Consider the following 26,063-nt stretch of genomic DNA (forward strand, 5'->3'; position numbering starts at 1 on the left):
ATGCATTTCAAGTTTACTGCAACAATGGCACTGTGAACACATACTTTTGAAAATCCAGCATTTAGTTGATTCTGATAAATGCTTATTATTACAGTTAAATGGCTTTTTCTCCTCGTGGAACATAAAAGAAGATATTTTGAGAAATGTTTGTTCATACAATAGAAGTCAATGGTAACCAAAATGGTTTGATTACCAAAATTGTTCAGAAGAAAGGAAGTCAGATTTGGATTTACTAATGTTGCTCCTAACCTGTATGACTTTTCTTCTACTTCTGTTGAATATAAAACAAGATATGTTGAGAAATGTATCAGTGGTTTTTTTTGGAAATCAATGGTAACTAAAATGGTTTGAATACCAATATTGTTCACAATGTCTTATTTTGTGTTCAGCAGAATAATAGCATACAGATTTGGAGGTAAATGATGACAGAATATAATGTTGACAGTTTTTTTAATTGTGTTTTTTTACATTCAAATGAGATAACAACTGTACTCATAATTGTTTTAATTATTTATGGTGCTGGTCACCCTCTCAATATTTTTAACCCTGTTGAAATGACATGTCTTATTCTAGTAGTAATCTAACATCGAAGAGGATCCTTAAACTCATTGACTGTCGCCTCTATAGATAATGTGAAGAATGAATACTAGACACACTTATCATGTTTAACAGCCATTTCAAACTGCACCGATAGACACAGACCAATGTGGACAATCACCAGGTTACAGTATGTTACTTTTCAGACATTTCACGACCTGACAAGAGCTGAGTCAGCATGTTCAGTCGACAAAAACAAGCTCTGACAGATGCCAACAGACACCGACAGGTAACACACTGACCTCACAAAACCAGATGAAGTGCCTGTTGCAGTCTGTCGGCGCACTGTGAATGAACCTTTACCAGTGGAGACAATGGGAAAATGTGCCTATACTATATTGACTGGTCTGCGGCTTTGCCGCCCCATACGCAACAAACTGAGATGCTCTGTGTATTCTGACAACTTTCTATCAGAACCAACATCAACTTCTTGAGCAGTTTTAGCTCCAGTAGCTCGTCTGTTTGATCTGACCACACGGGCCAGCCTTCGCTCTCCACGTGCATCAATGAGCCTTGGCCGCCCATGACCCTGTGGCCGGTTCTCCACTGTTCCTTCCTTGGAGCACTTTTGATAGATACTGACCACTGCAGACCGGGAACAGCCCACAAGAGCTGCAGTTTTGGAGATGCTCTGACCCAGTCGTCTAGCCATCACAATGTGGCCCTTGCCAAACTCACTCAAATCCTTACACTTGCCCATTTTTCCTGCTTCTAACACATCAACTTTAAGGACAAAATGTTCACAACAATGCACAACCCACGTAAAGCAGAGTTGAGCAGAATCTTGGGACGTGTTCTTCACCTCACAGCCGGTGGGAAAGAATCGGGATCGGACTCGGGCAGAAATCATGTTCATGCATGCGGTTATTAACGTTACTGTAGTGTGAAGCAGAGCAGGGCCGAGTGTTGAGGAGCTGAGCACGGCCGCTGGAGCGATTGTTACACACACACACGCCTCGCGAGCAGCGGGACTTTTATTATGACGGGGCACAGTTGCCGGCGCTATTTCCGCTTTTCCGGTCATGAGTATGAGGTAACGCAGCTCTGTTTATCATATTAGACACATTTAAGTGTGTTTAAAATGATGTTATGACGTTACTCTGTGTGTTCGCTCAGCGGCTGCGGTGACACTTGTTCACACTGCTAAGAGTAAAGCGCTTCTGCAGAATAAAACCGGAAACCGAGAGTAACGCAGATATGACACCATTAACAGGCAACTCCCTCAGACGTCCCGGCTCATTGGTTAAAATAGCAATTTTCTCATTGCAAGAACTCAACTGAACAAAATATATAACACTGGCCTTGTGGTTTTTGGATATCTTACTGCAACAATACTACATAGCGCACCTATAAGTCACCAGCCATTGGCAACTGTGGCAAAAAGTTAGTATTAGTCCATGCTTGGGTTGCACTGGAAAAGCTTATATCATCTTTCTAGATTTTGTCTCCATCTCTCACCATCCCTTGTCTGGGCTTCTCGTTTGACCCAGAGTGACCTTGTGTTTATTGCAGTGCTATCAGAAGGAAAAAGGAAAGGAAATAAAACAGAAAAGAGGGATAGAAAAGAAAAGAAGCATGAAAAAAAGGAAAATAGAAATGGAGGCAAAGAAGATGGAAAGGGAAAAAGAAAGACAGGGAAAGGGAAGAGGGAAGGAGCAGAAAAGGTGAAGGTAAATGCAAGGGAAAGGGGAAAAAGAAGGGGAAGAGGAAGCTAATGAGGAAGAAGGAAAGGGAGAGGGAAATGGAAAAGAATGTACGCTTCAAATGTGTGATATATCACGGTCAGCATATTAAATGTTTAAAACCTTCATTTCAGGTAACTTTTAAAACTTTGTCATGAAAAAGCTGGTCAGTTCAACAAAATCTGCCCCAATTCTGTCAGGTCACCTCTATCAGTGCAAATATGCATCTCTCTCTCTCTCTCTCTCTCTCTCTCTCTCTCTCTCTCTCTCTCTCTCTCTCTCTCTCTCTCTCTCTCTCTCTCTCTCTCTCTCTCTCTGTGTGTGTGTGAGTGTGAGTGTGAGTGTATGTGCTGTTTTATTCCCACCTTCTCTCTCCCTCTCTTTTTGTGTTCGTGGCCCAGGAGGGCTTCCACTGTGTGTTGAGTTTAAAAAATGGGTCAGGTTATAGAGACAAAGCACTATTTTTATCGGAAAGCAATTTCCAGTGGTCGCCAACAGATAACACATGCAGCACACAGCAATGACACTGAGTTTTCCCAGCACCTTAACCTTTACATACAACTCTCAGCAGATCTAACCTCAGAGAGAAACGAAAGACGAGAGCATGAGAGGAAGGTAAACCATGGACAATGACAGAATAGAGAGAATGAGTGATCAAGAGAGACGATAAAAGAAATAATCTAATCGAGTGATGAACGCAACCCTGTGAGCTGCGCTCTGCATGCCTTCTCTTGTCAACCCATCTCTCTCTGTTCCTTCCTATGGATGATGGAGCCCACTGTGAGACACCCCGCTGGCCTGTACTCCTCCACCCCATCCCTCCATCCCTCGTGAAACACTCAACTTCCCCATAGTCCTCTCAAACGTCACCGTCATGTCAGATGAGAGAGATGACTACAGTATATTATCATGCATCATGCCACAAAAGCACATTCATGAGACAGCTGAGGAGAGGATTATGAGAAAGACATTTAAACAGGTGAGGTTGGCGACTTCAACAGAGGCTTAAAAGAGTCCGAAGCCACTTGTGTCCATAGTGCCATGTGCAATTAGGGTTGGGTACCATTCATATTTTAATTGTTACCAGTGCCCAACTGTACCTATATTCGGTACTTAAGGTATACATCAAAAACTGTGAAGAAACTGTAATTTATTGAAGTATTACTGACATTATGCCAGAGTCTGCCATTGTCTGTGATGTTTGTTCACTGTAATAATATTTACCAGTAAATACAGGCTATAGCTACTTAATTAACTGCATTCATAAAAACAACCATATTATTATTTTTTTCTTTTTGATTCAATTTCTATGAAAAGATTTCCCACAAATGCTGTGTTGTATATTTTCTGGTAATCAAATTAAGACATAATCATTTACTTAATGAAACTTTTTTTTTTTTTTTTTTGTCAAAGCTGCACAACTGAGCTTTATACTGTTAAAATTAAAACATGGGAGAAAAATTGTGATATTACTTAAAAAAATAAGTTTTGATAGTGTATAATTATAACATTAGTGTTAGTATTATTATTACACTGAGACGTCTCTAAACTCTACTGTACAACAGTGATATATTTCTCAAGTTACACCGAACTTTTATTTTGACGGGTTGCCGTGAAGAGCTTTGAGTTTCTGTGTTTATGACAGGACGGTAGTTTTCTCAAATGAAACGGTAAAATGCTGATAAAGTGACTCCCAGAACGGCTATGGAGATGACGGACGTGCGTTTATATCCTCGTGTGAGATGGAAACACGCAATTGTCGTGCAATTCTATGTGTGTGTGTGTGTGTGTGTGTGTGTGTGTGTGTGTGTGTGTGTGTGAGTGAGGTAAATAAACTGCGGGTCTGCGCCATTCACTCACACAAACACGCAGGACACGTAAATAGTATTTTTGTTGTTTAATATTCACAGACACTACACTAGTCTATATCACCAGATGCGTTCAGGTACCGCAATGTGGTACCGATTGATTTAATGTGAATCGGTGCTCGGATACCGACGTAATTTGGTCTGTGCCCTTAAAAGTACAGAGCTCGGTACCCAAACCTATGTGCAATGCAACAAAAGCAACTGGTGCAACACTGAAATGAGTGAGTCAATGACATGTGAAGGTCAAGTGGTGACCCATTATCAGAATTTGTCCCTGTGCTTTTAACCCTTTCAAGTTTGTGCACATATATTAGGAGTAGTAAACACACACAGCAAACTGGACACACACACCCAGAGCAGTTGGGTGCCTTGCTCAAGGGCACCTCTGTCAGTATTGAGAATCGAACCCACACCTTCGGATTACCAGTCTGACTCTCTAACCATTAAGCCACGTCTGCCCCTAAACATTAGCCATGTGGAGGTGATTTTGCACAGCAAGCATCACTTGAACACGAGCAATCTAGTTTCCCTAAAGATTATTCTATGGTAATGTTATGGAAACAAATTCAGCTGCCCCTTGTTGTGTGGCAATAAATAAAGATGATAAAAAAAGGAAAGGAGACTTCAGGAATGCAGAAAGAGAGAACGACTGAGGTAGTAGAACTTGAACAAGCATGAAGAAGAGAGAGAGTAGCTGCTGTAGGTGTGTGTGAGTGATTGAGTCCCCGTGGAGAGCCGCGTCCGAGTGTGTCAGCCACTGGAAAACATGAATTATTGATGGGCTCCGAGTTTAGGGCAGGTATGTGTGACAGAGAGAGGCCATGTGTTCAGGGCCATCTGATCCTACAACACATGCACACAGACGTGCGTTTGTGACAGTGTGTGAACCAATCCGGTTATGCAACACATACACACACCAACTTGCTCCTTCTATTTCAGCTCGGAAGGCTCTAGTGCAAAATGAGGTTAAGCTGGGTTCACACTGTATGATTTTGGCCACGATTTGGCCGTCTGAGACAAATTTTGAGAATCCTAAACGATTCCTCTAATCCTCCGCACAAAATCTGAAGTATTTGATCGTTAGTCTGACATGTTTATGACAGCGGATTAATGAAGACCAAACTGAAACAATGACACAATTGGTGTGATTGCTCTGTTAGTGCGGTTCATTTCATAAGTGTGAACGCTGCCATCTGAACCCTGGTGAGCAACCACCAAACAAGAGAGAAAGCTCTGGTGCGGTTTGACTGAAATGTGAACATAACACGAACCAAAAACGGGACATAATGACACCAGTTGCGACCCTAAAAAGCACAGCTGTTTTTCTCATTATAGTCGCGGTGTTGCCCATCACAGATGTCGTCAGAACCACGTTTCCTCGCAGCAGATCTTCGTTTGTGTGTGACGGAGGAATTCCTGAAAGTCATATAGATTTGGAACAAGAGGAGAAAATAATGACATGATTTCCTTTCTTGGGTGAACTAGCCCTTTAGACCAGAGCTAATGCATTCGCTCTCTAAAAAAAGGATTATCAAATGAACAGTCAGCAGGATTTAATTTCTTAGGATTTAATTACTCGTTGGTAATTTTAATTTGCATTAACTGTGGTAATTTTTTGCATAGAACTTTGATTAATACAGTCTTAAAGTTAAGGGGTGGTCTTGAGTACCTATAGAGTAGTATTTGATATCCGAAAAGACTTTAGTTTTATCATATTAATAAAAGAAAGATAGGCTGTACTGAGTCTTTCTGACAAAACCCGAGCGGCTGGAGGCGTATCGAGTGGACGGAGCTAAAGAATGACAAGCATGCGCAGCTATTGTGTTGACAGTGTCTGAAAGCTCTGACATCCTTAATCGTGGAGAAAAAAAAGTTATCCTAAATAAACCATTGAGATCAATCAGATTTAACCATACATATATGATCCAGAATCTGATCTAGAGCCTGAAATTGAAGAGGAGAAGCAGCAGCGACGACTACAGCAGGTCGTCTCTATGGTACTGTAACTTATTTGCTCAGCGGCTTATCAGGCTCGCAAGTTTTACAACGTTTGTGTGTGTTTCCTCATGGTTTATGAGGATATCATTTGGTTTATGGACTATTGTATGCGATTTAATGTTAGCAGTAGCAAGCGGAACGGTTTTACACGTCAGACTAGTGCATGTTTACATAAAAATGATAATAGTATCAAATAAACGGAATAGTAGCTGATAGCTAACAACACTGAAGCCCCTTTCACACTGCGATTCCGGCAAATACACGGATAATGCGACCCGGCATTTGTTCCCGGGTCGCTAGATTTGGTCCATTCACACTGCCAGCGAAATACCGTAATATGTGCGCTCACACACAACCCGTAACGGTCCCGGGTCGAGTTGACCAACACATTCTCACACCCAACTCGTCACATATGGACGCTTGACCAGGACCCCTTCTCGTCACTTTTCAACGAACTGGGCGTACCTTTATCGTCAACTTTCGACGCGCTGGGTGCTCCATTCATTTCAATGAGAAACCTTTGGCGTCATACACAGACGCATTTAATTCTTTGCGTTTGTAAAAGCAGACATGATTTTATTAATATTTAAAGGCTACTTTTGGAGCAACTAACCCAACTCCTACCCTAAACCTACCCACATCTAAACAATATAAAACACATAACAGGCAAATAAATGTACAGTCACAAGTATTTATTGCAAAAACTGACCAAAACAGTATAAAAGTATTAACTCATGTTGCATTCCAAGTCTTCTTAAGTCATACGATGTCTTCATGTGAAGAACAGAGTTGATCTTGATGTTTTAATCATTGAAATGATGATCCCGCTGCCCCGTGAACGAACTCATTCATATCTCATTCAAATAATTCAAAAGACTCCTGAGCGTGACGCAATCGGTCACAAGACACACGAGAGCCAATGACATTTTACAATCAATGCTGACGTAATGACACAATTGGTCACAAGACACACGAGAGCCAATGACATTTTACAATCAATGCTGACGTAATGACGCAATTGGTCACAAGACACACGAGAGCCAATGACATTTCACTATGAAATCTGACATAACGAGCGGCAATATTTGAAATTTGATGTGTTCATGATCTTCAGCGGATGGAGATGCTGATCGCTTTTGGGGATTTTCTTCATGCAAATCAATCGTTTGGCCTCGGAAAACTTGGATTATTTAACTTTTTTGAATAACTCGTGGATGCAGTCGTATGTTATATCCTGTGTTTATGAAATCATGAAATTATGCTTGCTGATTTAATTGAGAAGCACACTCCAACATGTCATAATGGCAAAATTATAAACCAATAAATAATTTCAATAAATAAATCAAAAAATAAATTTCACCATGACGATAATATTCTCATTCCCAGTGCGTCTGTGTATGACGGCAAAGGTTTCTCATTGAAATGAATGGAGCACCCAGCGCGTCGAAAATTGACGATAAAGGTACGCCCAGTTCGTTGAAAAGTGACGAGAAGGGGTCCTGGTCAAGCGTCCATATGTGACGAGTTGGGTGTGAGAATGTGTTGAGTTGACACGTGACATCCGGATGTGACGTATAATGGCGAGCGATCTCAGTTTCAGCGCGGATAGTAAGGAGCTCCGTGGTCTCGACCTGTGTCCAGTTTGCGCACATTTCTGCTTGTTTAATTTTAGTTTCTTTTGTATACGAACACTCTCTGCGTTTAAAACACCGACTAGCTCTTCTGGCACTGCAGGGTTGTATTATTGAAAAAACAAGCTCTAGGAGTCGCACGATAACTACATACACGTTACGGCATTAGTTTCGGCTTTTGCTCACACAGTGCTTGTCCCGGGTCGAATACCGCAATATTACTAGGTCCCCGACCCGGGTCGAATTCGGTAATCAATCCCGGGACGTGGTTGCTTTCACACAGAAGGCGACCCGGCAATGTTCCGGGAATAGTGTGAAAGGGGCTAAAGACATTTGAAGCAGTTTTACTCACCACCTGCTTCCAACATATGAGTGTGAATCTTAATCGCTGGAACCGCTCCATCTTTCAGCAATAGACAAGCTACAAATCCAGTGTTGAACTGTACCTTGTTGATAAAGAAAAACGCTTGCACAACTCTATTGCTGCTCTGGAAAAACAAACTCCATCCACTGTCCCATTAACATTGGGTTCTTTGGGAAGCTGAACAGGGTTGTCTTGCCCTGACAAACAAAAACACACTAATGCGGAAAAATGCAGATTTCCTCGTGAAGTATGGAATGCGCCTTGCGAACTTTGTTCTTGCCGCACCTTGAGAAAACAAACACATTTCTCTGTTCTTGCAGAGTATGTTCCAAGCTTAAAGCATTTGCTGTCCCATTCTAGTCGTGTGTGCCCTTTCAGGAGAAGATCCCAAGAGGTTTTAAGGACAATCCGCCATATCTGACATCAGATATGCCCATACTTGACAAAAAACTTTCCAAAACTTTTTGATTATTTCTGAATATGCTTGCTTCCCTACTATACAGTAGGTGTGTGAAATGTATGAGCTCCGGAATAAGAATTATGTTCTATTCTTAAAACAGTAGCAACATTTATTTTTTTACCTGGATGACCTACTAACGTTGAAGTGTGCATTAGATGGACACTTTACTATCCCATGACACCAAAGGAGAGGAGTTGGGAATGGCAATGAAAGACTCAACTGCTGGATGTAGTATGGACTTTATTCTTCATACAATATAGACCATACTGCCGTTGTGAAATCCGTCTCTCATTAAATGCAATACCTACTCAGACAGTATGCAATTTCAAAAGCACCTTAAGGGAAAAAAACTTGTTTAGCCTTGTGTATTCTTCTCATGGCACACAATGCAGCAGAAAATGAGCCATTCCTCATATAACATTTCAAAAGTGCGAACTTATGCATAAAACTGGAAAATCACATAAAGAATAAAGAAAAATCACACTTTCATCTAGTGAGTCGAAGAGAAAAGTAGGAGAAGCCACTGTATATAATAATTTTTGTACAGTATATAATAAATTACTTGCATCTCAGAGTGCGCAGACGAAATGCAATAAACGTGTGATCTTGCTTTCTGAGGCAGATGCAATCTCTGTAAGACAGAATTATACCAAAACTCTTTGACACTTTCAAAAGTCCAGTTATGTCGTCCTATCCCAAAGTCACGTTTTTTTATGCGCATCAAGGAATTTATTCTGTAAATATGTTTGCACCGTAGTTTATGCGCATGTTTTCTTATTGGATAAAAAATGTTTCCGACTCAAACAAGCGCATATGTTTTTAATGCACATTTTTAGAATTCATGCACATCTTGGCATTTCCATCCAGCAGTTTTTGATGTGATTTCCCAAAATGTGCATAAAAATAGGTGGATGGAAACACAGCTCACATGTTTTGGTTTAGAATATTTTAACGCTCAGGAGAAAGCTGTCTTCTGTTTTTGTGTTTGCATTGTTTTTTGTGGCGTGCTTCACTGACTTAGTCTCTTTGGTCTAAAATATCATGCTTGAAAAAAGATAAAAGTTAGGACACAGGTAGAGCGGTTTGAGAGCTTCAGACTAAGGCAGAGATGAGAAAAGAGAAAAAGAGGTCGCCTTGCATGAGGTTTTCTAGGGTAGGGATTTTCTCTCTTTTTTCAGGTATGGTCATTTCCCTCTGTGGAAAATGGGTCGTGTTTCTTCCCATGAGGAGACACATTTTCTACAGATGCTGTCCTTGTAAGAGAAGAGAAAAAGGGCATCTTTCCTCCTGTGTGTGAGAGACGGATATGTGAAAGGGAAGTATAAGAAACGATGTCACTTATTGAGTTCACAACTGAGCGTTGACATTACAGTACAGAATGGCTCTTTCAGCCATTTTTTTTGTCCTGGACATTGTATAAGCAATCGTTTCATGTGTTAGTGAATGGAAGAAAGGCTCTCGGGAGTGCAAAAATCAGTATTCGGCCTTTCAAAGAAAACCCAGGAAGGTCTTGTTTTTTATGTTTCGTTACAAGCTGATCACACACTGGCAATAAAAATGAGATTAATAGATGAAAACTCTTACATATACCCCCTTTAAGTGCTATTTATGGGGCCACAGTACATTACAGGCCTACGCCTCACTTAGACTCATAACCACACTTTAAAGAGTGTTATGATCTACCTCAAAGAGGAAAGCAATACTCTTTTCTTCTCTAAACGAAAGTGAGTGGATCAAGGATAGAGAGAGAAGAGAGAAGAACTGCTGCTACACTGCAAAGCAATGCATCTCTTAGCAGAAGCATGTCTTCCTCACAAGAGTGTATCTGGTAGAGAGAAATAGGCCAGACTAATGGAGTGTGTCACAGAGAACTGAGGCCAACAGTATTCACACCCACAGTCTGAGGACAAACGCACAGCAGTTAACTTCATTAGCAGCACCTGATACATAATCAACGAGCATCAAAAATGTGTTACGTTTCTTTGAGTATAAAATACAGTGTCTGAGACCTCATTAAAAATCAGCGATAAGTTGAAAAGGATGTTTTATACAAAGGAACATTATGGAATAAAAGGAATGGGAAATATTTTTATATATGGGGTCATTAATTGAGAAATCAAATTTTCCTTGATGTTTTGGCACATAAGAGGTCGTTTTATAAAAATATACTGTTAGTTTCAGAACCCTATCCTTCGTCCAAAAACAGCTTTTATTGAAACCAAGCTGACAAAACGATTTGTTTCAGATTTTGTCTCCGTATGATGTACAGGTCATACTGAGATGATACTTATGTGGGACACTTTGGTTTAGCCCACCCTGTCTGTTGAGAAACAGCGCCTCTGGAAACTTGCCTCAGGAGAGGCATCTCTCTGAGGGACTGCAAAAACTGGCCTCAGGCTGGACCTCAGAGACGGATTATCCTGGAGAGCAGCGCTCAGCGTAGTAATTTCCGACCATAGCTAGCATGGGGAGTTCAGCTACTCTATCCTAGGATCTACAGAGCATTTACCCTACAGGGGTGCTCAGGAGGCCGAACAGGCCTATGGGCTGATCTCACTGGGAGGCCCCGAGGGGCCTATGACCAACTGATCTGGCCAAGGCGGCTGTAAGCTCAAAGACGACCCTCTCATGAGGGGAGATCTCAAGCCTGCCTGGTAGGTAGCCATGCTATAGGCAGCCTACGCAGGTCCCTGTCCTGAAGGGACCGCATAGCAGCAGCGTCATCTCGTCGTGCTAGGGTATGTAACCGCCTTCAGGTGATACCGGCTAGAACCGCAACCTGATAGCAGGAAACCACTAGCTGTCAGCGTAAAGCCAGTTATGCGTTCCTGTCCAGGGAACTCGTTCCCCCCCAGGCAGGCCTGAAGGAGCCTCCATCTCGCAACATTGAGGCTAGCTGTCTAAGGCAGCAGGGAACCGGCTTAACTTGTCCCCTCAGGGAGGCCCATGAGGTCATTAACACAGAGAAGCCATCCAGAGGGCCCTAATACCTGACAGCATGCTACACCGGCTAACAGAGCGTCCAAGCTCAGGGGCTCACCCTCAGGGAGGCCTGGAGAAGCCTGCTACCTGCTAGCTGGGCGTGCAAACTGTCAGAAGTGACTGAGGTCCCGGAGCTCTCCTCCAGGGAGTCCCGATGAGGCCTCCCACATAGTATCAAGTCTGGAGAGGTCTACCGCCTAATGGCAGCCTACTGCTAGAAACCCAGTGACAGAAGGCCAGGAACGTGTCCTCAGGGGAGGCCAGGTAAAGCCTGCTACCCAATGGCAAAACCCAGTAAAAGCCCCTCAAGGAAGCCCGGCAGAGTCCACCACCCGATATCAGGCCTGGGGTCCCATGAAGCTTGCTGACAGGTTAGAGGAAAACTGGCTGCTACGACCTGGGCTGACAGTGGCTGTCTGCTAGCTGATGAAGAACTGGACATCCATGGTCACGATGTCGAGACTCTTCCACAAGGAGGCCTGCTGAGGCCTACTACCTGCTCGGAGTTCGCTGCTCAGACTGCCCATGTTGGCAGCTCACAGCCAGCTGGCCTTCACGTGCCCCCACCGGGCGCTGGCTCCATCCCAGAGGCTCACAGGTCCGCCATGCGATGGCGCAGTCTCGCCAGCAGTGCTTACAACATAGACCTAAAACATTGCCAATGGCAGTGTACTCAGCAGAAAGAGTGCCTTAAACCCTCTCTTCACTCATCCAGCAGCCTGCCGTTCATGCTAGGGCGTCAGCCCTGGCAATGCTTTGGCTTCCAGGGGAGCATCCGACCAAAACATTATGAAGCAAGAGGTTGCGAAGAGCAGCTCAACCTGAGCCTTAAAAGGTGGAGCAGAAGACACAGAGCAGAGGGCAAAAAGCAACAATTATTCACAAATATGCTACCCACTGGCCAAAACATCAGTATGGGGGCAGGGGCCGCCAGAAGGCGGCGGCCATGACAAGCACTGGAAAGCGGAGTTTTAACAAGACTAGCCTGCCCGCATGCAAGCGGGGATGCCAAACCCTGCCCCACGACCACTGGCTAAGTCACTATTCATTCTGCTACTCCAAGCTGCATGACTAAGAACCCCAGAACGTAGAGAAGAGGGTGGGCCTCCAGAGAGGGCCAGCATGCACACAAGTATTACCTGAGGCTCGGAGAAGCGAAAAAAACTAAGGAATATCCTGTCCGAGCCCCACAAGACTGGACATAGATCTGTAAATTGCACGTTAGCCTGAACTCACTCTCCCGTCTATAAGCTTCCACTAGCCGCTTTACCATGGGGTGGCTAAGAGCTTTCCTGTTCTACTAGGAGAAACACACTCGCCTAATACAATGCTACATTCCCATGGGAATGAGCGGTAGCCTCAACTAATGGCTCCATTACACAGAGAGGAAGCAATAGCTGTTTCACACAGCTGTTCACATAATGGCGGAATTCTTTACTAGCGAAGCTAGCTCTAAACAGATCACATAATGGCATCTCAGAAAATTGTTCTAGCCACCGAACAGGGGACTAAAGGGCCCTATGGTGTCCTCCACGATCCCGTGATCCCCAAACCCTCGGTGGGGAGAATGAAGTCTCACACAACATCAAGAATTAATGTCTTCCTCACGGGGGACTTACCAGCTCACCTCCGGCGCAATGATATCCACGCATAAGCTTTACCCACAGCATTGTATGCATAGGAGCTCCACTGCCTGAGGGGGTGCTTCTACAGCCCCTCACCAGCCCGGCGAACCTAGATAACCATCGTCATGGCCCCACCCCGGGCCAGATGTGGGAAGCGCCTGGGAAAAAGAATCCAATGTCGATCACATGATCCCTCACACCTACTCAGGGAAGCTCCAGAGTCCTCATAGCATAATGAAATAAATTTTCCCTTCTCAAAGGGGGACTCTCCTGCTCGCCTCTGGTGCTTCATGAGCAATATAGTCCATAAGCATGCTAGGTGCACCACTAACCTGAGCGGCTTGCTCATTAACCAGGCCAGGTTGGCCGTCAGCGTCTCACATCCGCTCATCACTGGCCCCTCCCGCCCCGATGTAAGGCGCTGAGGGAAAGGTGGGAGGAAGGGAAGCTCACTTCCTACTTGCGTGCTTTAGGGGATGGAGTCTTACTCCGCCGGCGCTGGTTCTCGGACCATGACAAACCAGGAACACCCGCCTGCCTGGGTGCGGCCCTGGACCTCAGCGGAATGCAAATTTTGAAAGCCGCCGAGCATGCCTCTCTAAACTTTCCCACCACCGCCTCGACAAAGGTGCCAAAAAGCTTAGAGGGCGAAACCAGGGCATCGAGGAGAAACGATTTCTCTTTCTCCCTGATGTCCATGAGGTTTAGCCACAGATGTCTCTCCGTGGTCACATAGGCGCCATTGAATGACCGATGGCGACTGCTGTTTGTTTGGTGGCCCGCAGAGCGAGATCCGTGGTGCGGCGCAGCTTGGCCATCGCATTATCGAGCCCCCTGTTTGAGGTCCTTCTGCAGATCTGCATTGGTAGGCTTGCAATACCGTCATGGTGTGCAAAGCCACTGCTGCCTGACCGACTGACTGACGTGTATGCCCTGCCGTTCAGACGAGAAGGGTGGGAGCTCTCAGTGTCGATGTCCTGCCAGATGTGAAATAGTTTGTGACTGTCTCATCGTTTGGCGGCATCGACACATACCCCGCATCGGCCAATCCCTCGACATCAATGAAATTGGCCCACTGACATCGAAAAAGGCGGGCCAAATACAGAGTCTTGCCATGCCCCCGCAATCTGTTCATGGAGATCGAGGAATGGAAGGCTCCTGAGAGTCGGAGGGTTATGGCCGGAAAAGAAAACGGTCGTCCAAATGATTCAGATGCACGGGCCTCTTCACTAATGCCTGTGAATGGTGCGTTCCATAACCTCCAACAGCTTTCCATACACGAGGCAGGGTGGCTGGGAGGGTTTGGCCTCAGCCGCTTCACCACCCTCCACCTCCATCCTTTGCTGAGGTGGGAGCTCTGCGGCTGACAGTGAGGAGGAGCCATAATCTTCTGTTCCTCCGACAGCTGCCCCTCACGATCTGGCCGCGCGCCATTATATACTTCCTGGTCACACGGTGATGACATCAGAGGCTGTCACCGGTCAATAAGATTGATGTGATTGGATAGCGACTCAGACACGTGTCCCGCTGGAGGCGTTCCTCTGTAGTGTCTTTCCGACACAGCGCGAGTTCCCTTTCGAAAGGGAAATGCAGTTCATGACCCCTTTATAAATGTATATTTCTTATTAGAAAAAAATGTGAAAAAATGTAACGCTGCTTTATATTTAATGCTACTGCCATTAAAACAAAAGGGGGACAAACCAAATGCTAATTAATGTTAAACTTTAAACTTTTACACTTTTAACTTTAAACTTTTCAGTTCAACATTTCACTAAAATTATTATGCTGATCATTGCAACTGCATTGATTTAGAAAAGTAGAAGCTTTTTCTTGACATGATGGGATGTGTTAGGACAGGTCTAAGGTTAGGATGAATGTGATATGTGCTTACTGAAGTGTAGAGGTAGCCCTCGCTGTTCATGCCTATGTAGAGTCCTGTCTTAGTGCTCTGGATGGCGACTATCCTCAGACCCACAGGAATCAAGTTGAACAGCACTGCAATTCAGAGAGAGAGAGAGAGAGAGAGAGAGAGAGAGAGAGAGAGAGAGAGAGAGAGAGAGAGAGAGAGAGAGAGAGAGAGAGAGAGAGAGAGAGAGATTTTAATCATCAGCGTGGACAGTTTGAAATTTTGCAGTAATAAATGATGAACGATTTTCAATATCTCTTTTTTCAGCACATTATGAAAGATGAGAATTTCTCTTCGGTCATCTGAGGCGACACACACCCCTCCAAAACTGAGGGTTTCAGCAGAAACCTCCTGAAATCACAGACCCCAGTGAAATGAGCTTTCAGATTCAGCGAGGCACTTAAAAGAGAAACGGTGAAATCTCCTTACACCTCAGCCTTTGTTCTACCATCACTCTGCCAGCCGTAGCCAACAGGATTTCCAGTGTTTCCTAAACTGGGACGTTAGCTCGAGGCGTGTGCATTCTGTATGACACCGGCGGTTGCACGAGCCTGCAGATGAGAGCGTGTCTATTTTGGTGTGGAAAGTTGACCAACGGGACCGTTGGTGAGAAACGTCTTGAGCGACATGTTGACTTTAGCAGTATTGACAAATGGCCTGTGGCAATGTGTCTCCACGGGAGCGATGCAGATTTGAGGAGTCCCGTCCTAGTGTCGTGACAACCGCGGGCATGACAATGCAGACCTCATCTGAACCCCAAACCTTACAGACTTTAAGAAAAGCTATTGAATGAAAAACACTGGAGAGCAGATTAATGACAGCATAAGTAGCAATGAAGAGAAATTAAGGGAAATTTTGTTTCACATCCAAGTTTTAATGTATTTTCTGGCTTTGACAAATAATGCAAAAACGTACACAAAAAATCAATTTAATCCACAGCTTTAGAGGATATTTAGAGGAGCTAGGTGTCGTGGGTGCCAGCAAAGCAGACATAACAATGAAATGCTTAGTGAAATAATTCACATTAAAAAAAAAACAAAAAAAAAAAAAAACTTTTGCCTCAACAGGTTTATGTTTAGTGGAAAAAAACACACATAAAATAACATAAAACAAAATAATAAAATAACTAAAATACATATAATAATCAAATTAAATTAAATTAAATAAAACTTATGCTTCAATAGGTGTCGTGGGTGCCAGCAAAGCAGACAAAACAGTGGAATGCTGAGTGAAAAATAAATAAAAATAAATAAATAAATAAAATAAAATAAAAATAACTCTGCTTCAACATCTTTTTTAAATTCAAATCTTTATGCTAACTGAAAAAATAACTTAATAAAAACTAAATAAAATGAACTAAGTAAAAAAATAATAATAATAAAAATAAATAAAATAAAATAAAATAAAATAAAATAAAATAAAATAAAATAAAATAAAATAAAATAATAATCAAAACTTCTGCTTTAATATGTGTCGTGGGTGCCAGCAAAGCAGAACAAAAACAGTGGAATGCTAAGTGAATAAATTAATAAAATAAAAAAAATAGAAATAACAAAATAAAATAATACAATGGGTTCAATAGGTTTATGCTTAGTGAATTTTTTTTAAATAAAATAAATAAAATAAAATAAAACTTCTGCTTCAATAGGTTAAGTAAAAAATGTAAATAAAATAAACAAATAAAATAAATAAAAAGAACATCAAATAAAATAACTTCTGCTTCAATAGTTTTATGCGTAGTGAAAAAAACACATATAAACACAAATAAAATAAATAAATTAAATAAATTAAAAGAACTTAAAATAGAATAAAATAAAATAAATAAAATAAAATTTCTGCTTCAATAGGTCTATGCTTAGTGAATATATATATATATATATATATATATATATATATATATATATATATATATATATATAATAAAATAAATTAATAAAATAAATTAAAAATAGAATAACTTCTGCTTCAATAGATGTCATGGGTGCCAGCAAAGCAGACCAAACAGTGGAATGCTTAGTGAAGAAGAAGAAGAAAAAAAGCATTTAACTATGGCTCCGAATCCATTAATGATCATACAAAGATAATGAAACACACTGAGACATTCAACGGCAAATTTGTTCGCCATCATGATGACAAGAATAGAAGATAGTTAAGGACAGGAGAAGCGTTTCTTCATCATCAGGTTATGCACTGGCCCGTGTGTGTCTGTGTGTTTATATGCGGTGTCTTGTCACCCCAAAGCATCACTACTAAGACTGACTGTCAGTCTTTATTTATTGCCTTGGTGACTTTTGGGAGAAAAAAAGACATGGATGACAACCTAAGGTCTGCCTCTGTCAAAGTCCGTCTGTGCTCGGCATTATGGGATATGGGTCAGGGCGCAAAACTTGCCTGTCGTTCATCCTCTCTCTCTATTATAGAGAAGCCTTTCTTTCTTTTTTTCAATATGCCTCAGCACATTGTGTTAGTACACTGTCAACATCTCTGACGTCTCGCTGTCTGTTAAAGACCTTCAGAGTTTCTCGCTTTTCTTTTTTTTTCTTCCTGGGCGAGTTGAAGGAAAGTCATTAAATGTTGGCATAACATTGGTAAAACTTTGTGAGTGTTTAAGTGTTCTTGAGGGGGCAATGCTGAGGAAATGATATCTGCTGTAAGTGTGTTCCATCTCTAGTTGACCATATTCGCCAGATGCTTCAAAATAAAAGGTCTGTCACCAGATGGACATTTATAGAATTAAAGTAAACTAATTTCATAGTTCTTTTCCATTTGTTTAACCTTTCTTTCAGTAATGATAGTATTTTTTCCCCCCCTGTCTAGACACTGGCATTACACCATCTTTTCTTTCTCACCGCTGTCTTGTTCTCTTTGGTTAACCTTTTCTGTGTGCCAAAAAAAGATGCCAGAATCTTGCTCTTTTACAATCCCTCTCTTTATCTCCCTCTGGCCATAAACACACTGCAGATAAATACAGTTGTCACTCTTTGCCTGAGAGCTTGTAGTATTAATATAAGTCTATTACCAAAAAATAAAATAAAAATCTATAGTACACTCTAAAATGCTGGGTTGTTTCAACCCATGTTTGGGTCAAATATGGACAAACCCAATTGGATTAATTTTCTTTATAATTTAAACCAACTGTTTGGTTTGTCCATGTTTGACCCAAACAGTGTAGCCTGAGTGTGTTCTGCTCACCAAGGCTGCATTTATTTGCTTAGATACATAGCAGAGTAAAACAGTAACAGCAAGTATGATTTAACATACTTTTATTTATTTGTGATCCTTCCAAAATGCTGATTTGGTGCTCAAGATTACAAATTACAATTGATGTTAAATGCAGTTTATAATTCTTTCTGTTTCTTGTTTCGTTTCTTGGACTTTTCGGGGCAGTTTACACCATTTTCAACTAAAAACTGAACATTTTTAAACGTTTTGGCCATTCTGTTACATCACTGTAAACCCTAATGTTGTCTTTACTTAAACAAATCAAGTAATCTTGACTAAATATTAGTAGTTTAGTCCAAAAACTCAAAAATATAAGTTAGTATAACTTATTAACGTATACAAAATGAATCATATATTTAAGATTTCAAGTTGAATGAACTCAAAATCATAATTAATTAAAAAAGCTCACTCTACTCTTGCTTTGATGTGATTGGCCATTCAAGGAGTTCTGCCTGGCAACAAGAACTAATTCACTGATTGGAGGACATTTACAAAAGGCGATCCTTTTCTGTTGCTGATTCAAATTAAGATGGAGACTTTTTCATTCTGTGCAATCTTAAAATCGGTAAGTAAAAATTCGTAAGTTACTAATATGTGAACTAACTTATAACTAACCAGATTGACTTTATTTCTGTTTTAATGAAAATAATAGTTTCGTTTGAAGTCACCATGATGGAGATCAGTGTTTGCTTTAGTTGGGCTCTTGACCCTTGACTGTGTAATATTAGTGTTTCTCTGGCTGCTTCGTGTTTGTGAGACACATTTGTTATGGAACACAAGTCAAGAGAAAATATCATCAAGTGATGTTGTTAATTCATTGATGATGATAATAACATAATTATATATTGGCAGAATCCCTGATCTCATGCAGAGTCTAATACTCTGGTTGTAATTGAACTTATTTTATTTTTCGTGCACGAAATGTTTAAATCTACGGCATTAGTTAGACATGCAGAGACATCAAGAATCCGTGTATGAATCTCTACAGTGGTGACAATGAAAAAAAGAAAAAATCCGATAAACAGATCAACTCTGAACATAAAACAAGCTACAAAAACATCAGATCAAAAGAGCAAAAGTAAAAGCTAATAGTAAGAATGAAAGAAAATGTGTCACAATTCAGATGTATAATTTATTCATGCTGCAATGCATTTTGAAGTTTTGATTGGTTGTACCCAGCATGGTGTACTGAACTTCTGGTGTACCCAGTTTGGTGATCTTAACAATTGAAGTACAGTGAACGTGAGCACCAAGTTAAGTGAACTTAAATATACAAGTTTTGGGAGACTCCATTACTCAATTGAATTGAGGGAACGAGTTTACTCAAATCAATTGAGTTAAATCAACTTATTAGGGTTTTCATTGGCATTTTGGGTGCCTGAGAATACTATAAGTCCGCTCCAGAGCCCACTCCTAGAGCTCAGTCCTCTGCTGGTTCCAGTCTGTGAGCTCCCCGTCTGCCCTGATATGACCACCAAGGTCATCCTTCCTGTTTGCCCTGGTATGACCACAGAGGACGTCCCTGAACTTCCTGTCTATCCTGATACAACCACGGAGGTCGTCTGTGAACTTCATGTCAGCCCTGTTATGACTATGAAGGCTATAACAGAACACTCTACCTGTTTTGATACAGCCTTTTATTCCCGTTTCTAGTTTGTTTCCATAGTTACTCATTGGTTGATATATAAGTTCCAGCTATTCCTTGTTTAGTTGCTCATTATCTAGTGTATTTAGACCCTCAGTTTGTGTGGTGTTGTCTTTGGTTTAAAAAGCTGTCGAGTTCTTTGCATCTGTGGACACTGTGAACTTTGTTTTTGTGCTAAATTAAAAAAAAAAAGTCACAATACTGTTGCACGTTAGATATAGTGTCACAATTACCTTTCTATTTTATCACTATTGTGAGAATTCCACCCAAACAAAGAACAATAATGTAGGGGAATCTCTCCTGTGTTTAAATGTTGTTATGACTCTAAACTTTGCAGTGCCTATGTGTCCTCTGTGAAGACCACACAGTATATTTGTATTATTATCTTCTTTAATTAAAGACATTCAGTATAGGGGAGGGTGAGGTAGAGAAGTAGAAAAATGCTGTAATAAGGAAAGATTTAGTTGCAAAGAAAACCAACTCCACCTGACTCTCTCTCTCTTATCTTTTCAAGTGTATGTTCTTGAGCAGGCGTGAAATGCATGATCAGCTCAAGATGTTCATTGGCTGAGTGTGTACACACACGCACACACGCACACACACACACACACACACACACACACACACACACACACACACACACACACACACACACACACACACACACACACACACACACACACACACACACACACACACACACATGTTTGTTTTTGTGAATTGTGGGGACATTCCATAGGCGTAATGTGTTTTATACTGTACAAACCGTATTGTCTATCCCCTTACACTGCCCCTACCCCTAAACCTACCCATCACAGGAAACATTCTGCATTTTTACTTTTTCAAAAAAACTCCTCCTGTATGATTTATAAGCATTTTGAAAAGTGGGGACATGGGGTAATGTCCTGATATGTCACCATTTTCTGTAATACCTGTGTCATACACATGTTATTATACACATTTTTGTCCTGATATGTCACAAAAACAAGCACACACACACACTCACACACACACACACACACACACACACACACACACACACACACACACACACACACACACACACACACACACACACACACACACACACACACACACACACACACACACACACACACAGCAAGAGTCTCATCGTTCCTTTCCCATTTTGCTAATCAAGACATTTCATAATCAACTTGTGGTTGAAGTGAAGATTAAAAAGAAAGGATGACTGCCAGTCCACAAGGCAAGGGGGCACACACTCTGTGATGAAACACCTATCACTGTCATACCAGCTGTTCTTTTGGCTTTGCTGGGAACTGCCGGGACAAGCACTGTGCCATCTGGGGATCGTTACTAATGTGTATAAAACTCAAAAGTTTGCTTAAAGAAATTAAAGGGGCTATACGTAAGATTTTTCATGTATTAATTGCTATTATTTATTATATATGTGAACAGATTTTAATGAAAATTCTTAGGTTGTCTATGAAAAACTGTAGACTGATTTTTATGGACCTTTTTTTCAGGAAAATCAAATGAATTTAATGTTTTCGCTCCAGAGAGCCTCTCTTCCGTTCTCTGACACATGAACCGAATGATTATACACTGTTCAGGATAATATTGAAGGAGCCATTCTATATAGTCTTAAAAATACTTAATCAAACTATCATAACAGTGTAATCTTAATAACCTCATCTGTCGACATGATGGCGGTGAGCTGGGGCTAACATTTCCACATTGCTATAATCAGATGCTTTCTTCACCGCTGTCATTTTTGTTGGTTGTTTATTTTGTTATTGGGAGGACAGCGTGCAGCACATATTTACATATTCATCTAAACATCGCTCAGAGCAGCGTGGACACATCTGGATGATTGTTAACAGAATGTCACTGAAAAGGTATTTCCAACTTCTTTTACTTCCAAGCAACTCGCCGTGAGAATATCAGGGCATTGAATCACGTTCAGTCAGCACAAGCAAAGTAAGTTGCTGGCTGCAGTACACTTAGCAGCCACCGGTGTCACTAATAACAAGGGTTTATGAATTACATAAGACAAAATGTAAGCTGTACCTTAAAGTGGATGAACTGGAGAACATGAACTGTAATAATTTCCCACCATCCCGAAGAGAGGAAAATTTAATTCTAGCACAGAGTTACTAACCTTCTTATTCTTTGTTACTCAACTTGACCTGCAAGGGGCTGCAATAAACTTTGATCAATTAGAGTACTGTTGTTTTCATTAGTTTGGATGAAAATTACAGGGCATGTTTGCAAGAGCTTGTGTGTGTAAACTGACTTTTATGAAGGCTTCCAGGTCAGGTCTGGTTCTGAGGCAAGTATAAAGATCAAAAAGCTGCCTGATGGGAAGGCTATACATTCTTAAAAATAAAGGGTCCTATGGAACCTACCATGGAAGTTTCCAAAGCCATTCTACCAGGGTCTATCAGGATGGACCAGAGCATAACAGTCAATTGTTTGCCTATTTAATGATGGAATTGTATATCATTACAACAGAGGGCTTCTAGATATGAATCAGAGCATGTTAATTATTTATTCTTTCTCCATGCTGATTTGGCAGTTTTTGGGGTCTAATTAGCATACGCCGCAGTGTGGTGCATAAAGAGCAGCTTTACAGAGACCCCCTCAGTGCTAATGAGAGGGCAAACCTCTAACACCTGACCTCAGTCAAAGAGACAGACCGACAGAGAAAGAGGAGAGATAGAGAGAGATAGAGGAGGGGTGGGTGTAGCAGAGATCTGCCAGCTTAACTTGTCAATGCTCTCTGCTCTTTCTCGACCCTGAAGCACAGAAAAAAAAACACCCACACCAAACACACATCCTCTGACTCAAACTGATTCTCTCACATCAAGATAACTTGATGTTAAGATAAACTGGGCCTCAACTGAGCCCAACTGAGCCTCAAATCCATTCAAATGGGCGAGACATGCAAGTATCACACTTAGTCTTAACTGACTGTTAGTGAACAGATTTTTCTGTGTCTGCGCAGTAGTAAACACGGGACCCAAGTCTGAGCAGTAGTGAACACAGTACCCGAGTCTGCGCAGTAGTGAACACGTGACCCGAGTCTGAGCAGTAGTAAACATGGGACCCGAGTCTGAGCAGTAGTGAACACTGGACCCGAGTCTGCGCAGTAGTGAACACAGGACCCGAGTCTGAGGAGTAGTGAACACAGGACCCGATTCTGAGCAGTAGTTAACACGGGACTCGAGTCTGAGCATTAGTGAACACGGGACCCAAGTGTGAGTAGTATTGAACACGGGACCCGAGTCTGAGCAGTAGTGAGCACAGGACCTGGGTCTGAGCAGTAGTGAACACAGGACCCAAGTCTGAGCAGTAGTGAACACAGGTCCCGAGTCTGAGCAGTAGTGAACACAGGACCCCGAGTCTGAGCAGTAGTGAACACAGGACCCGAGTCTGAGCAGTAGTGAACACAGGACCTGATTCTGAGCAGTAGTTAACACGGGACCCGAGTCTGAGCAGTAGTGAACACAGGACCCGAGTCTGAGCAGTAGTAAACACAGGACCCGATTCTGAGCAGTAGTTAACACGGGACCTGAGTCTGAGCAGTAGTGAACACATGACCCGAGTCTGAGCAGTAGTGAACACAGGACACGATTCTGAGCAGTAGTTAACACGGGACCCGACTCTGAGCAGTAGTGAACACGGGACCCAAGTGTGAGCAGTAGTGAGCACAGGACCTGAGTCTAAGCAGGAGTGAACACAGGACCCAAGTCTGAGCAGTAGTGAGCACAGGACCCGAGTCTAAGCAGTTGTGAACACAGGACCCGAGTCTGAGCAGTAGTGAACACAGGTCCCGAGCCTGAGCAGTAGTGAACACAGGACCCGAGTCTAAGCAGTAGTGAACACATGACCCGAGTCTGAGCAGTAGTGAACACAGGTCCAGAGTCTGAGCAGTAGTGAACACGGGAACCGATTCTGCGCAGTAGTGAACACGGGACCCGAGTCTGCGTAGTAGTGAACACGGGACCCGAGTCTGCGCAGTAGTGAACACGGGACCCAAGTCTGAGCAGTAGTGAACACAGGACCCGAGTCTTTGCAGTAGTGAACACGTGACCCGAGTCTGAGCAGTAGTGAACACGGGACCCGAGTCTGAGCAGTAGTGAAAACTGGACCCGAGTCTGCGCAGTAGTAAACACAGGACCCGAGTCTGTGCAGTAGTGAACACAGGACCTGAATAACTCACCCTCGTGTCATTCCAAACCTGTAAGATGTCTTCTGTGGATGATATTTCAAAGAATGTTCCAGTTTGTCCATTTAGTAGTGAACACAGGACCCGAGTCTAAGCAGTAGTGAACACAGGACCCGAGTCTAAGCAGTAGTGAACACAGGACCCGAGTCTGAGCAGTAGTGAGCACATGACCCGAGTCTAAGCAGTAGTGAACACAGGACCTGAGTCTGAGCAGTAGTGAGCACAGGACCCGAGTCTAAGCAGTAGTGAACATAGGACCAGAGTCTGAGCAGTAGTGAACACAGGTCCCGAGTCTGAGCAGTAGTGAACACAGGACCCGAGTCTGAGCAGTAGTGAACACAGGTCCAGAGTCTGAGCAGTAGTGAACACGGGAACCGATTCTGTGCAGTAGTGAACACAGGTCCCGAGTCTGAGCAGTAGTGAACACGGGTACAGATTCTGCGCAGTAGTGAACACAGGACCCAAGTCTGAGCATTAGTGAACACAGCACCTGAGTCTGAGCATTAGTGAACACAGGAACCGATTCTGCACAGTAGTGAACACGGTACCCGAGTCTGCGCAGAAGTGAACACGGGACCCGAGTCTGCGCAGTAGTGAACACGGGACCCGAGTCTGAGCAGTAGTGAACACAGGACCTGAGTCTGAGCAGTAGTGAACACAGAACCTGATTCTGCACAGTAGTGAACACAGGACCCGAGTCTGAGCAGTAGTGAACACAGGACCTGAGTCTGAGCAGTTGTGAACACAGAACCCGATTCTGTGCAGTAGTGAACACAGGACCCGAGTCTGAGCAGTTGTGAACACAGAACCCGATTCTGTGCAGTAGTGAACACAGGACCTGAATAACTCACCCTCGTGTCATTCCAAACCTGTAAGATGTCTTCTGTGGATGATATTTCAAAGAATGTTCCAGTTTGTCCATTTAATGAAAATTATTGAATTCAAATGTTAATTTGTACCCTATTAACTTTTACTCAGTTGACCAAAAAAATACAGAAGCTTTCTTCAAAATATCTTTTTTAATGTTACATATAAAGGAGAAAGTCATACAGGAAGCCTCTCTTCATAAGGTTAAGCAACTGGCAAATCCTGACCCGCAGCGTTTCACTAGAACAGGTTCAGTCCTAATTTAAGGAAACAAAGCAAGCTGTAAGTCAGTTAACAGCAATTTCACCTTTCTCTCACCTCAGTGCACAATCCATATATAATAACCATAAAGGCTAGACAGCAATCACACAGCTCTGCTGCTTGCTTTCTCTTTCTTTCACCTCTTAAGAAGCTCTATAAAAAGTTATTTAACTTTGTCTCCAACACAATCCACACAGCTGTTCCCAGATGGTTCCCTTCTGTCAAACCCACTACAGTGAACACACACTTACACAACATCTGACACACACCAAATCAACCAACAAGGCACTGTTAAATGACTTGCAAGATTTATGCGTGGATAGAAACACTTATGAAAATCCTTTTATCGACTGACATAACAGTTTTGTCTCTGGAAGGTTTTCAAGATGTCTGTAAAAATTGGGAAAACCTTGTGGGATTGGATTGTTTTGTTTTGCTTATTACGTTCCTATATTAAAAAGACATTACAGGGCATCTGCTCGGCTGTGCTCAGAAATGCTTCTCAAGAGGGGCACATGTAAATTATGAGGAGACTGCTGCGTATTTTAGGAGAGCCCATACTGTACATTAGGATTGGAACATTAAGTACATTATTAAATAAATTGTAACTGATTACATCTCTTCAATATGTGAAATTATACTCTTATCTGCTTCAAGAGTAAGCCTGCTTTCTGAGAACTTTTGTTGGTGCCTAACACTTCACATGTTTTCTCTTGAGAAAAAGAGCAGAGTCATCTCACATGTG

At 42.2% G+C, this 26,063-nt stretch overlaps 1 protein-coding gene across 1 annotated transcript in view; it reads right to left on the minus strand.

Annotated features, from left to right (window-relative positions):
* The window catches only part of fgf11a (fibroblast growth factor 11a), a 105,002-nt gene that overhangs the window by 19,839 nt on the left and 59,100 nt on the right, over positions 1–26,063 (minus strand). Inside the window, exon 3 of the mRNA XM_067446976.1 lies at positions 15,099–15,202. Coding sequence (XP_067303077.1) covers positions 15,099–15,202 — 104 coding nt within the window. The remainder of the gene's footprint in view (positions 1–15,098; positions 15,203–26,063) is intronic.

This window comes from Pseudorasbora parva, chromosome 1, assembly GCF_024679245.1.
Source record: "Pseudorasbora parva isolate DD20220531a chromosome 1, ASM2467924v1, whole genome shotgun sequence".
Lineage (NCBI taxonomy): Eukaryota > Metazoa > Chordata > Actinopteri > Cypriniformes > Gobionidae > Pseudorasbora > Pseudorasbora parva.